At 44.1% G+C, this 14,382-nt stretch overlaps 1 protein-coding gene across 1 annotated transcript; it reads right to left on the bottom strand.

Annotated features, from left to right (window-relative positions):
* Positions 1–317: 317 nt before the first annotated feature.
* On the bottom strand, positions 318–14,381 carry LOC113156305 (sphingosine kinase 1-like). Its single transcript, XM_026351369.1, has 5 exons — positions 13,403–14,381; positions 7,968–8,117; positions 5,903–5,997; positions 5,408–5,523; positions 318–4,686 (listed from the first exon to the last, which is right to left on the bottom strand). The coding sequence occupies exons 1-5, from the start codon at positions 13,827–13,829 to the stop codon at positions 3,777–3,779; spliced, it is 1,698 nt and encodes a 565-aa protein (XP_026207154.1). The 5' UTR covers positions 13,830–14,381; the 3' UTR covers positions 318–3,776.
* Between the last annotated feature and the right edge of the window lies 1 nt (position 14,382).

Genomic DNA, 14,382 nt, shown 5'->3' on the forward strand with positions numbered 1-14,382 from the left:
GATGAGGTGCACAAGAATGACCACAGCCTGCTTTCTGTACAGATACTGTATCTGTATCCACAATGCACTGCAAACAAACAGCTACATTACTACTTCTTTAGGACTTACCAGTGACCCCTGACCTTTCAGTTGAGTGGGGCTGGTCCTAAGTCATCCGAGAATGTAGCTTTGAGAAATGACAAATATATTTGCAACATATTATTAGCATATTAATAATCAGATGAAACCATCCTCAATACTATATATTAAAAGAAATGCTCATTGAAAAAACAGTTTGCAATATGAATATGTTTATTTATTACTTTATAAAAGGGGGTTTTGTAATTACAGTAAAATAAAAGGAGATGAACTGTTAGCACTCAGTTTGTTGAGTGTAATAACAATGGTTTATGGATGGTAAACCTTTAGATTCAGTCAAACCCGTCTTCAAAAAGCTTCACGCTTGATACGTTATTTAGCTGAAACTAGAGAATCTGTGCGCACCGTTCGTGTTGGTGTTGTACTCTGTCCAGATCAGATCCTGGACCTGCTTCAGCGTTTCACTAACTTTATGAGTCTTTTTTTCTCCTATCATGGGTAAAGGCTAAGGCACTTTCTAGAAAAGCCTATTTCCACTTACTTCCAAAGCAAAGAGCTGTAATTATGTGGCACACAATTTACAAAACGGTTAATATCACAGACAATATGACACAATCAACTTTAGCACATGGATCCCCTGATCTACTGCACTAAAAACCAGTATACATCACCACATAAATCAATAAAACCATCACTCATCTGTAAATCGTGTTATCATTTCAAGCTTTTGATAAATGAGGATAAAATATGAAGAAAGAAAGAAGAGATTGTGAGTTAAGCATACATATTCAGATCGTTAACTAATCAGAAAAACCACTGATCAATGGGCTTCACGTGTTGAGGTTTGTATTGTTTTAGCTCTGTAACACAACATTCTTAAATCATTTATAAAATGCCATCACAGAATTGACAAAGACAATTATTAACACTGTGTTCTATAAAAGAAAACTGCTTTCAGTCACAGCAGCAGTTGGTGGACTACAACGGTTTAACAGTATATCACCATATATATCACGCCCTACACCGAGATGTTGACATGGATTAATATCTGCAGCTGTGCTTCGATGCCACTATCAAGTAAAGCACTCTTACGTTAAATTACAATAAGCTGGATGTTGGCTTTCACCATAAAATGAATGTCTCCTTTAATCTGTACTAATTTTATAGAGAAAACAAAAAGCAGGAGTGGCAGTTTGACGAGTTTGCATTGCATAACAAAAAGATATATGTTAGGATTAATCCCTCATTTCATGCTGCTCAGTGAGTGATATATGAATCCAGCAGAGGGACCCATTAGTCCTGCCGTGACAGGGCATTAACAATTTGCATAGCTTCTCTCTACTCTTACTAGATGTACTTCATACATTTAGCAATGATGAGTGCATGTGGGCAGCTGCAGTTCCTGCAAAACATGACAACGCATTTAAAGCACCTGAATAATGTTATTGAGGGTACAGTTATGGTAGACGGTACAGCATGTCGCACACATGTAGTTGTTGAAATCAAGTTACAGGCACACACACACCAAAAAATAATAATCGGCACAGCATTGAAGATGGAAACTTCAAGTACATCACAGTTCATTAGGGGCTGTACAAAAATAAAATGAACTGTGTTTAATAACAAATAGGAAGAAGCTATAAAATACACATATTTACATTTCTTTTTGATCGTATCCCCCACCCTAAAATGTCCAGCATTTTTTTTCTCTCACAGAAAGGATGGGACCGCAAAATATGAGTAATGCTGTGTAAAGTGAAACTTAAGATTCAGTTTACTTTCTACTACATTGCAAGATTTTTTGTACAGCCTCTAAAGAACTTCACCTTCTTTTTGCATTATGTTTCAATACTTCCACTGGAAATGTTCTTCCAGCAGAATCCAATCACCCACGGTTCCTTCACAGCTCCGGGAAAAGCAGCAGGGAAACAATCTGCACTCATCAGCTCATTGCATTGACTATATTGCAGGATGACAGTGATGTGTTCATCAAACCCTTAAAAAGCCGATAACCTGCGTTTCTTTGAACTCCATTAGCCCGTACTGCTTTTCACTTTTAGCATAAGAGGGGACTGTGTTTTTAGAGTCTGCATCAGATATCATCCTTCAGACTGTCTCTTTTTTATTATCAGAGAAAACTGTTTTTAAGGTCAAGAAAGACAGCTCGCTCTTCAAGTGATGACTCTCAGCTGCTGCATACCTGTGGGTGTAACGGTGTGAGTGCGGTCATCCTGACCTGGAATAAACTGGCGTGTGAGAAGGTGCGTGTGGTTGTGAGTCTGCAAGGGGCCACTGATGATAATGCTAACATTTGCACTCTGCTCAGCTCTGGTGCACTAATGCTCATCAACAGAGCACTGACGACTAGAGAAAAGGCCACACAGCGGAGCAGAGCACTTGACTCCCTCCAGCTCGCATTGATCGCATGCCTCTCAATATGCAGTGTTGATTGACCGAGTGTGAAGCGCTGCTCTCTTTCTCACTTTACCCTGTTTCATACGTGTTTGAATCTCACTGAGACGTCTTGGAATGATGAAAAACTTTGAAAACTCTATGGTCACAGATGTAAAGCTTGACACTAAGGACACATTAGGTGCTGATGGCTCATTAACCAAAGGAGGGAGAGAGCGTGAGAGTACAATCTTAAGATGCCAAGGGAAGAAGGGATCATATGTGCAGATCGTGCCCCTCCTCCAGACTAAGTGCTGCAGAGTGCAGAGATGCAAAGGAACATGTGCGTATGTGAGGATCTATGTGCAATTGGAGGGGGGGTGGGGAAAAGAAAGTAAGAGTGTATGTATTTGTGTGAGTGGAGTGAGTGGACGCAGTTCAGACAGTTTGATTATGGCTGCAGATGAATCAGGGTAAAAGAACAGACAGGACAGGAAATGGACCAGCCGGTGGTGGAGGTGTAACCTCAGCTGGCCAGGTTTCTGCATTATCAGCTGTTTACACACAGAGAAAGAGGCAAAGGGTTTAAACTCACTGCTAATGCTCAGTATGACTACATCTGGTATTGTTTTTTTATATTATTTTTCATCAAAACAACACAAAGATTAAAGATTTGTCAACGTCAAATCCCCCCTCATTTCTCCTTGGTATGTAAGCTCCTCTTTACCAGGCTGAGGGGGAGGTGAGGCTGTTGGCCTGGGGGCAGACTGGCAGCCTGGTGTAGTACAGTGGGACAAGGGGAGTGGTTTCTGAGTCCCAGGAGAGGAAAATGTGCTTCTCTTCACATGTGCCATGCTTCTGAGGTCCGGCAGCAGAGAGCACAATGTGCCAAAGCTCCTGATGCACAATAACACACACTCGAGTGCACACACACATACGTAAAGATAAAGATATCTCTTACTCTCTCATGTGCACACACAGACCTGACATCAAGACAAATTCCTAGTGTTTCTGATTCTGATTCTTGACAATCCTTCGCTCTTTCTCTAAGCTGCATGGGACCAGCCAGCAGCAAGATCAAGCATCCATGGCTTTGACCCTGAATCAGACACGGAAAGAAAGATGGGATGGCGAGGGCGGGGGGAGATTTCCATAAAAATAGGATCTGTAGAAAAATAGAAGAATTTCCAGAGGTTGATAAAATGTCTTTGGCACTTCTGAAAACACAGCATACATAAAAAAACGCTGAGCAGAAAAGGCCAAACTAGAAAGCTCTAAAGCCACAAAAAGATTACGATAATCCAGGTTCATCCACATATGAGTCTGGCCAGACCTGGGTGGATTTGAGCCTGAACAGGCCCGTGCTCCACCATCTCTCCATCCACAGTGATCATGCCTTGTGCAGAGATGGGCTCCAGCCGCAGAGCCGTCACCTTCTCATACACCAGGTGAGGGCAGCCGCATGCCAGGTGGGCCCCCTTCTCCATGGCAAGGAAGAGGCGGAGGAGAGCTGGACGGGAGATTCCAGCTGTCACATAGAACAGGTGAATCAGCCCGTCGTCTGCCATCGCTCCTGGGACTGTCCACAAGTCCTCAGCCAGGTGCGACTGGTAAATAGCCAGGACCAAAACAAAGTCCTCCTCCTTGACCACTGTCCAGTTCTCTGGGACCGGCTGATCCAAGCCAGGCAGGAGGGAGTCCACTGGGGCTCCGGGCTTCACATCACTCTGTGTCTCGGGTTTCTTGGTAGTGATAGCGTTGTTGGAGGAGTTGGTGATGGTGTTGTGGTTGGAGTTTGTGCTGTTGTGCTTGTGGCGAGAGTTTTGGTTTGGAGAGGAGTTGGGAATGAACGGGCAGGGGAAGGAGGAACACATGGAGGGGTGCTGAGGTGTGGGGGGTTCGAGGTTAGCCTTGATACTTCCTTGTGGACGTTTTGGTGCTTCTCTGACAGGCAGGTATGCTAACCTGCCCTGATAGACTCTGAGGGAAGCCAGACGCACCAGGGTGCCCATCAGGAAACGAATTGCTCCAACATGGCGGTACTTTTCACTCTCGATGTCAACGTCAGCCACAAAGCCCCAGGCCAGGGAAAGAAAGGAGAACAAACGCTGCTGAGAGGCCAAGTGGATGGACACCAGGTCCAGGGAGCTGACCAGACCTTTGCACAGCATGAAACCACAGCTCAGGAGCAGCTCTTCATTCCAGGCTGGAGGTGACCTGAGGGATGGTTGGAGAGTTAGGAGCAGTCATATTACAACACTATGTGTCATTTATACAACAAATGCAAATCTAATTTAGTAGATTTGCCATAATTCAGTTACTAGTTGAACATAATTAAGGTGTATTTCCTAGCTACAATTCGATTCAGGAGGTTTGTTTGAGGCTGTACTGGGGCACACCACATGCTGCATGCTAACATACTCACAGTAAGACATGTTGATCCTAATGACATTAGTCACACTAGCACTACTGTGGCCAGTTCATTCCCCTTGCACCTAAACCCAGTAATTTCCCCAGCAGCTCTTAATATTTTGACACCTACAGCTTAAATAAAGCCGTTTGTTTCGTTGCTGTTATGCCAGTAACCAACCAGCAGATGGAGATGTACCAAGCATGTCTTCTGTGTTAACTAGTTCCTTGGCTGTACTCTGGACAGTATTGTAATCACTCTTTATGTGTGAGTTTCTAAACCCATTACATCATTCCTTTGAGAGATATCAGCAGCCTGAAATGACCTCCTGCTGCACAGCAAAGCAGTTCCAATCTGTTCCACTGTCCTTCCTCCCTCCTGAGGGATGATGTGCCCAGTCAGCCTTTGGTATAATTACACAGAAAGGAGATAAATTGTTCTTTTTTTAGGCTGAGGAAGTTTCTTCTTTGCTCTTTTATGGCACTGTAAGTCCATGCATTTAAATGACTCATTAACGAACTGACTCACTGTGAGTAGTGGTGGATGGAGGCAGCCAGGGCGTTGCCTGAGCCACCTGGTAGAATACCCAGGGGGGTCTGGATGGCCTCCTGCCAGTCCTCTCGCTCCATCAGACCATTTATCACCTAAATGACCAAGAACAAAACATATTGAGACAATTGTCCTCAACAGAAAGAAGCAAGTGTTGTTAAACGCCATGATAAAATGTCTTTCATTGAGTGCTACAGTTGTTGGATGAGGTGTTTTATATTGACCATCATCAGTTTTAAGGTTAAATTAATAAATAATCTAAATAAAATTAATAAGAATCAATGGCTGCAGATATTTTAGGTGCTAGAATCACAGAAACTAAGATGTTTTGACAAGTTTGACAACAAATTAAAATTTTACATGCCTATTCTAAATAGTGCTAAGAATAGAAACTGGGTTATATAGTGTAGTTTCCCTCTGTGATTGACTGATGAAACAAATATGACACAAACAAGCTGGATACAGTCAATGCACCTCAAACAGCAGCCCATCTCCAGACATGATAACCAGGGCATCCCACTTTGTCAGGTCTGCTTTCCTCACCAGCTCCCGTGCATGGTTCTTGTGCTCTGGAAAAGAAAACAGATGACAGGGAAACATAAAAAAGACCAAACAGAAAATGTAGGACAAACTGACAAAATAGGAACATGGACAAGGACAGAGAAAGAGACACGTTCCCCTCGGCAGCCTCTGGGGTGGGATCAGGGAGATTAGGCAGAAAAGAGATTCAATTTCTCCTTATCGGGCCAAACATATCACATTAGCTCATCCAGCGGCTACTCAACAGCTCCAAGGCAGCTTAGCCGGCCTGCAAACATCTGTGACTGACAAATATCTGCATGTGTGTGTACGTGCATTCAGTGTTCAGCATGTGTGCGCGCGACTGTTGGTTAATGCGCTGGCGGAGGACTGAGCTATTTGTTTAGCCTACTTTTATTGGCAGCGTCCTTGAGTGGGTCCCCCTGCAGGGGGTCTCTGTGGGCTCATCCTGCCAGCATTAAAGTCTACAGCTTCAGCAGCTGAGACTCCCCGGTGTAGTGGCATGGAAGAGAGAGAGACGAGAGGATGGCAAACAGCTAGAAGGTTATATTATAATCAATAGTACTATTGATGCACACCAATCATGTAGGAAATCTTTTTTCCATTGCAGCTCAGGTATTGATTGAGGGAACTGAAATAAAACATCTGTCCTAGACTTTCATTTAACTTTTCTTAACCTCTACCTGTCTCCTCTACACTCTCCGGGGCATGTCTCTCCCAGCGGTGCACCTCATGTTGTTGCTTCTTGTTTGTTACTTGCTAGAGAGGCTGGGGATGATGATGCAGTGTTGTGTTGATAGACAAGAGGCAGAGGGAGCAACTGCACTGTACAGCTGACTCAGCAGTTTGAGCCTGCTGGGGCTGATGCTTTACTTCCTAGCTACTGCCTTATTCAAGGGGTCATCAGCCTAAAATGGTCTGCAGCTTTAGGTGGAGGTGATTGGTCTTTAGGCTGCAGAGATGGTGGCTCTGTTAAGGCAATCCTCTTACACATGCTTAAAGTCGGCTGTAAATTGCAGTTGTTTCTCTTTAAATGCAGCATCTTCCTGCTCGTGTCACACTCCGCTGCCTTCCTCTGAGGTTAACCAGGGAAAAGATGAAGATCGGTACACTGGATGCTTCATACAGTATGTAAAAGGTACATGCTGACACAAGAGGCTCCTCAACTGGTACTTGTCCGTCCTCGGGCAAAGGCTGTGTGATACATTCATCAAGGAGCTGTGTGCTGTGTAAGGAGGTTGTGCCAGTTAATCCATTCATCATCAGCAACCATCAGCGTCTCCTACCTTCAGCAACCTGTGTTATTTGTCCTCCATTCTGCTTCAACCGAAGTCGACATCAGTAATTACTTTTAGGTCTTTTGTCATCAGCTGTTGTCCAAAGACCTTTCCTGGGCATCAGCACTCTTTCTCAAACGAACAGACTGACAAACACAGTTTCTCTTCCCTTCCTCTACCTTTGCTGTCATACTCCATCTCACTTTGAGCTGTATCAGAGACTAAAGTGCCAAGCTGCGTCTAGAGGAGACAGTGAACTTGTCAAACTGTAGAGCCTGTCAAACAGGGTTGGCGGTGGAGTGGAGGGCGGGTGGGTGGGTAACACTTGAGAGGTAAATGAGCCACTGTGTACTGAACTTTTGGCATTAAAGCCTTTGCCTGTTCTCCGGCACTTGGTATTTACGGAGAGGTCACATAGAGTTTAGAGCCCCCGATGACATTAACCAACACATGATGTTGTTTAAGGTCACAAAAAAGTCACCAGCAGCTCATCCAGAATGAGGAGCAGCTGGGGTGGGGGGGGGGTTTACATGTGTCTGCAGATGCGTGGGTGTGCATGTGATTATGTTTGCTGTGAACATGTGGCCTTGAATTACTGATCACACACAAAGTGCAACTGCAGGAAAAGACTAAAAATGTAGTTGAATGTTTGAATATTAAGGTGTCCTTCAGAAAAGGCACGATCTAAACATGAATAATAAATGTCTATAAATGCTACTAACCTGTTAGGACAAGTGTGTAGGGGACAGCGGCCTCAGTGAGCATGCCCTGTATGTGGCCAGTAAAGAGCTGGAGAGCCTGGCCGCGCCCACTGTGAGGGTTCACCAGTATCATCACTCTGCACGGCGGACGCACCTCCATATACGCCACACCTGACACAGACGGAGAGAGGCAAATGTGAGCAAAGGTGGCAACAGAGATGAGGCACGAAGATAAGAGGTTTTCTGTTGATCAGATATATCAAGGAATGTTTAAGGACTAGTGTCTACGTGGCACAGAGGCAGAAGTGTTCATTTAATAACGTCTGTGCATGCAGCTCAAACAATTGAGTTTTTGGGAAAAACTGACAAATGGTAACGAAATCAAATAATCACAATGCTTCAAAAGGCTTTTTTAGTGAGCTGGATAGTGTAGTGGTATGATCGCTGCCTCACTTCTGCCAAATTAACTGCTAGCTTGTTAATGCATAATGACTTATTTGTTCCATCTCTCAAATTCTCATTCTTTCTAATCCATATTTAAGTGGGATTATCAGGTTGTCAGGCTGCTGCCTCCCAAAAGGATGTTGCCTTTAAAAAGCCAATTTAGAGAGAAGCTTCCCCTCTGGAGGTGGATTTTGCAGCAGATGCCCTTGACCTTTAACGCAGACACAGACTCACCAGAGACCATATCAAATGAATAAGAAAGGACAGAAAACAAAAATCCATTTTGTGGTGTGGATAAATGTGGTATCAAATTCCAGCGTAATTATCTGGCTGCAGATGGGGCTAAGTACGGTATGAGCACAAAGTACAAAGGGTGAAGGAGGGTTAAAATATAACCAAATATACATGACTCAGGGAATGTACCGTGAGATAGCAGATGTCTTGTTTTCTTCTGAGTCTTCTACTTCTTGGCTGATTGCAGACACTGATACTGCTGCTGCCACCATCGCTCATTTAGCCTATGATGATGGGAAATGGCGGAAGTGCAAAAAATATCTCAGAGAAAGAGGTGTGAACCCACCAGGAAGAGTGAGGTGAGAGTGCAAAATCACACAGGCACGTGCCAACCTCTGCCTCCATTCACCCACACAGGGTTTCCATTGTTATTTACTTTTATTGGAGCACAATGTGGTTTCCAGAAACAAAAGCTCCTCACTTCCAGAATACAGTGGAAACTGGCTTTTGACAGCGAAAGAGCTTTATAATTGGATTTCGCACTCAAGTGTGGTGTGCTAAACAACTTTAATCTACAGGAGGTGAAATGATTATTCCTTAAATACAAGAAGACATGTTCCTTTACTCTGATGTGTTGCACTGAAACAGGCCATGCAAAGGAATATTAAATGGCTGCAATTCTGTTAGATGTATGTTCATACTGCATAAAATTATTTCATGTGTTTCACTTTACTCAGCTTCCAATTTCCAGCTGCATTTATGATAATTATAATCTCATTAATTACATATAAAACCAAACTTACAAATAAGAATAATAGCATGAGAAAAAGGACCCAACCAGACTTGGAACCAAAGATTTACCTGTAACACATTTGACCAATTAGGAGGTCATATGTGATTAGAACTGGAGATAACGACATTAGATAAGTGTTATCTAACCAGTGGATAAAAATATAACAAGTCATCAACAGTAAGACAGAAACAAAACTAAGCGTCTGCAACCGTCTCAGCCGTTAACTGAGGCTTTATTTAGACACACGGTTTCTTTAAATGAAACACTACCATGTGCCATGATAATGTTAATGAACACGATGAGTGTTCATTAGCAGTTCATCATGTTCCCAATCCTGGTTTGGTGTGCTGACATGCTAGTGCTAAATAAAAAAATACATCTAAAACTGACAGAAATCTTATCAGTTTTGCAGGTATTTGGTCATAAATCACAACCACTGGACAAATACAGCTTCATCAAGAGAAGAAAAAGTTTACACTAAAGGCAGGTAAACACTGTAGAACCAGTGTAATAATATAGACCTGCAATAAATGCTGCTTTTGTGGAATAAAGAATTAAATGTTATTGTTAGGATTATGCAATAAAATCCTACAAAATGACTATAAATCTGAAATGACTGCTCTCTAAAACACTTCAATGAACATAATCTAGAACCTCATTGATGTTATTGAGTATCCTTTGTATTACACTGCATTCATTTTTAGCAGCATGCACTAAATATGATAATAAATATGATAATAGTGTCTCAACTGTGCTGAAACAACTGCAATAAATGACACATTTTGTTGCATCAGTGCTGTTTCTTATCAGTAGATGTTTGATAAATGGCCTAAAGCTAGGTTAACATGTCATACTTTCAATGAATCTGACCACAGAGACTCCAGAAGTCGATGCAGCTATTTGCAGCTGTATTGATCACTTGGTGGTGTGATGTCCATCATTTTTCCGTTCTTCTCAATCCACTGACCTCTGTCTCTGCTGTGCTGTCTCTTTACACGACGCCTTCCCGGACATTCTCACCAGACCGTGTCTGTAGGTGTCTGCACCTCGAGCGTGTGACAGATGCAGGTTGTGAGGGTGAATGCGAAATATGTGCGATGTGAAGATGAAGATACCCCGCTGGCACATCCCGTCCATCACACTCGCAAGCAAACTTTCAAGTGCAACGTGGGTATTTCACAGTTACAAGTGGGTAAATACACACACGTAGCAGGGAGGTAACAGGCAGTCTGAATGTGACAACGTGTCAGTGCTGAGCTGACAGAGGAGTTTAGTTCTCATTGTCACAAGTGGATCAAAAATATATATATAGGTACTAAATTGCATAAAAGATGTTCTGTGCCTTCAGTATCACATACTGCTGCACAGGTGGGATTTGTCAAAATGAAAGTCTTGGAGCAGAAACAAATGTGGACAATTCAGTGAAAGCTGTCTTACTCAGGAGTAACAAGATATCCACACTGAACTGACGTGTCTGCAAACAAGCTGCATTCCAGGGTTGGGAGAGTGTTTGGGGGAGTGAAGAGGAAGATGTATGATATATAAGAGCACTGAGGCATCACCAGGCTAGGAGGGGGCGCTGACAGGCCATCGCAGCCATGTGTCACAGAGCAGAAGACAAAGGCTCCGCAGGGGCTAAGATGCTGGTGGGGTGAGAGGTCACACGGTGACGCATTCAGCTCCCGTCTGCTTCAGCGAAGGAGCGGCAGCGGCTTCAGCCGGGCCCCAGGGAGGAGAGATCACACACTGACAGCCAAACACCTGACACAGTTGTTTTTGTGGGAGCTGAGCACGCTGCCGTTCCTTCCTCCCTTTCTTTTGAAATGTGCCTCCCTGGCTCACACAGCTCGCGTAAAGATCATTGCAGATTGCAGCGCAATAGCTTGGAGGGAGCGTTTGAAGCTTTGGAACATTAAAGCGCGTTGGTTAGATGTATAAATGTAAAATCTGTAACTGGCCTCTACCAGCTGTTTGAACAGCAGATAAGAATACAGCCAGCAGCAACGAAGGCAGCCACTAGTAGGAAACGTCAAAGCAAGTAACCATCATCTCCTCGCTTTGCATGCAATCTCACTGTAGAGCTCCTAAGCAGGGGAAATACTTCAGCAGACCCTTAACGTGTGCAGACCTGTATCATAGTGTCGTCACAGCGGCTCATTCTGTCCAACGAACCCACAGTGAGAGTAAAAACCCTGTGAGACTGTTGGTGCCATGGATTTCAACAATACACAAACTGAATTACACTAAATTAGCAGAGTTAAAACCTCATTACAAACCATCTCTACACATATTAACTTTATGTTTATTCACTTCATGCTTTGGTGAAAGTGCATCACAGTCATAGCTCTCTGCCTAAATACCAATCTTGCACTGAATTGCACTTTTAATCCAACCTTTCCATCTGCAATGCCAGATGAGATGACATGCAATTAACTTAGGGGGTAAATACACTATGCGGATTAGTGAATCACACTGACTTTCATACACCCTCTACGGCGAGGCAGCAACTCTGCTGCATCTATTAGCACAAATGGACTCATTTAAAACACATAATATATTCTGCTAAATACTGAATTATTGGCTGTCCTGGATCTGGAACGCTCAAACAAGCTTATAAATTAATGATATGATCACATCCTCACTGAGCCGCTGTGTTCAAACGAAGCAAAAAGGCGGAAAAAACATGGAACACGGTTGATATTTGGAGCTGGTTGATTAGTATGTGTGGTTTGAAAAGCTGGAGCTCTTTGATGAGTCCAGTGAGAGGCTTGTGACGGGGGGCTGACCAGTTAGCTCTCAGGTTACCATCTGCCTACCTGTCTGGCATGCAGGGCTGAAACCCAAAGTCCTGCTGTGTGTGGACCAGAGGGAGGCTGGATGTTCCTCAACACACAGAGGCCAGTGTCTCTCTGTGTTTGCAGTGTACACCTGGAGGCTCCGACCAGAAGGGCGACCTCATTCCTCATCCCGCAGCTAACATTTGCCCCCATCTTTGGCAACCCACATTCCAAATTAGTCACTGCCAAGTCAAATATCCTCTCTGAAGGGCTCTGACTGGCCAGGATTGCACTGATTTATATTTTAAACAGTTAAATATTTCTCTGTGAGGAAAAGGAAATGACCAAACCCGACATGGTGGATTCAGAATTTCTAAAACTCTAAATAGAAACGGAATCAACATCATCAAACGACTTGCCACTTGCCTCCAAATGAATGATCAGACTAATTAGCTGCATAAACACTTCTCACACTGTATTTATGTTAATTACAGTCACATTGTGTACCAGAGTGGAGTACAGAGAAGCTAATGAGATCGGAAGACAAAGCAACGTGAGGGGGACAATCTGCATTTTAAACCGAGCAACACATGATGAGGCCTAATTGGATGAAGCTGCTGCAGAGTAGGATGAAAAACAGCCATTTGTTTTGATGTGGTTTCTTTCTCCTGCCATCAACAATAAAACCTCAGAGGGAATTTTCCTGGATAATGAAGCCTGAACACTGGCTACACTCTGCTGACAGAGGATCAGTTGAAATTCTAACTACTTAAGTGATCTGTTTTGTGTGTGTGTGCATTTCCAGCAGGCTCCAAGACACAGGCATGGTCTGTGTGAATGAATGAGGCAACTGTAATTGGTGCTGGCAGGTAGATCACGTTTCAAGGCAGGTAGAGCAGGATACTGAGCAGAAGGAATGTGCGAGTCCTCTCTCTCTCTCTTTGCTAAACCTGTTTTTGGCGGTAGGAAGATACACCTACATGTGGGACTTAAGAATCAGATCAGTCTACTTACAGATTAACCTACTTTTAGTGGCTTCTGGTTGCTCACTTTTGCTCCATAAAAATACAAGTGGACCCAGTGCGCATGGCTTTTGTTCGTTATTCTTCATTATAAAACAGTGTCTTGCTCTATTTTCTCAGTTTTACTGGTACAAAGTTGCATGTGGACATTGTTTTTGGCTTTAGGAGGACCAGACCCACACTCACCGTCTCTCCGGGGCGCCTGCACCGCTGACGCATCCCTGATGGCGTGAGCCCACCTCTCAGCCTCCTGGAGGTTGGCGAGCGGGTCCTGGACCAGCGCGACCCGAAAGCACTGCTCCACTCTCTGCCGGGCCACTCCGGCGCTCATCCAGCGCCTTTTGAACGGGTAGAAGTAGGCTGTGAAGTAGGCGCCGACGTCCGAGCTGTCCGGCCCTCTGTACGCACGGCAGCCGACACAGTCGGTTAAGTCAAAAACCACCTTAGTCCGGCCGGGTGAAGAGGAGATCCTCTTGATGGTCAGGGCGCTCTCTGTCAAGCTCACCGAGTACCGGACCCTGTCGTTCAGACTGTCGGTGAACTCCCCGTACAGCACGCCCACGAACCCGTTCCGCTGGCGGGATGGGTCCGGTCCAGAAGCGTCTTTCTCCATCCCGGGCGCAGAGTGCGGCGCGTCCCGCAGGCCAGTGTGCGGATGACGGAGCGGTGTGTACTCTGTTGGTACCAGCCTGCTGTGGGACTCCTGAGTGCGATCACAGCTGCTTTCCTAGTTCACAGTCTCTCCCTAGTGACTGGAACCGGAACGGCAGTGATGGAGCCGGAGCGGAGCGCGCAGCCGGTGACTCCAACTGCTCCATCTGAAGAATCAAGACAACACATGTGCTGCTTAGAGATAAAATCACGGAGCGATGAGTTCAGTTTAACGAGCGACACACTTGTGGAACTAGTTTGTTCACTTCAAGTCACTGACTTTTTACAGCTATACAACATTTCACCATAAAATCCATAAATTTATAATGAAAATGACTCATAAACTAACATTTACATGTTTAATATAGACCTACGGATAAAAGACACTTTTCTGGAGCATTTCTCTATAGCTCATGATGAATTTATACACTAGGATCAAATTGTGCTGAGAATAAAAATGTTTTGTTGCTATTTTATTTTTATATATATTTATTTTAGGGCTTTTACTTAAAATG

This window comes from Anabas testudineus, chromosome 8 (genome assembly GCF_900324465.2).
Source record: "Anabas testudineus chromosome 8, fAnaTes1.2, whole genome shotgun sequence".
NCBI classification, from domain to species: domain Eukaryota; kingdom Metazoa; phylum Chordata; class Actinopteri; order Anabantiformes; family Anabantidae; genus Anabas; species Anabas testudineus.

Coding starts and splice junctions, on each gene's coding strand:
- LOC113156305 (XM_026351369.1), bottom strand. CDS start 13,829: ATGGAGAAAGACGCTTCTGGACCGGACCCATCCCGCCAGCGGAACGGG. Junction 8,118..13,402: donor GCAGGCGCCCCGGAGAGACG/GTGAGTGTGGGT, acceptor CGTCTGTGTCAG/GTGTGGCGTATATGGAGGTG. Junction 5,524..5,902: donor GAGATGGGCTGCTGTTTGAG/GTGCATTGACTG, acceptor TTGGTCATTTAG/GTGATAAATGGTCTGATGGA.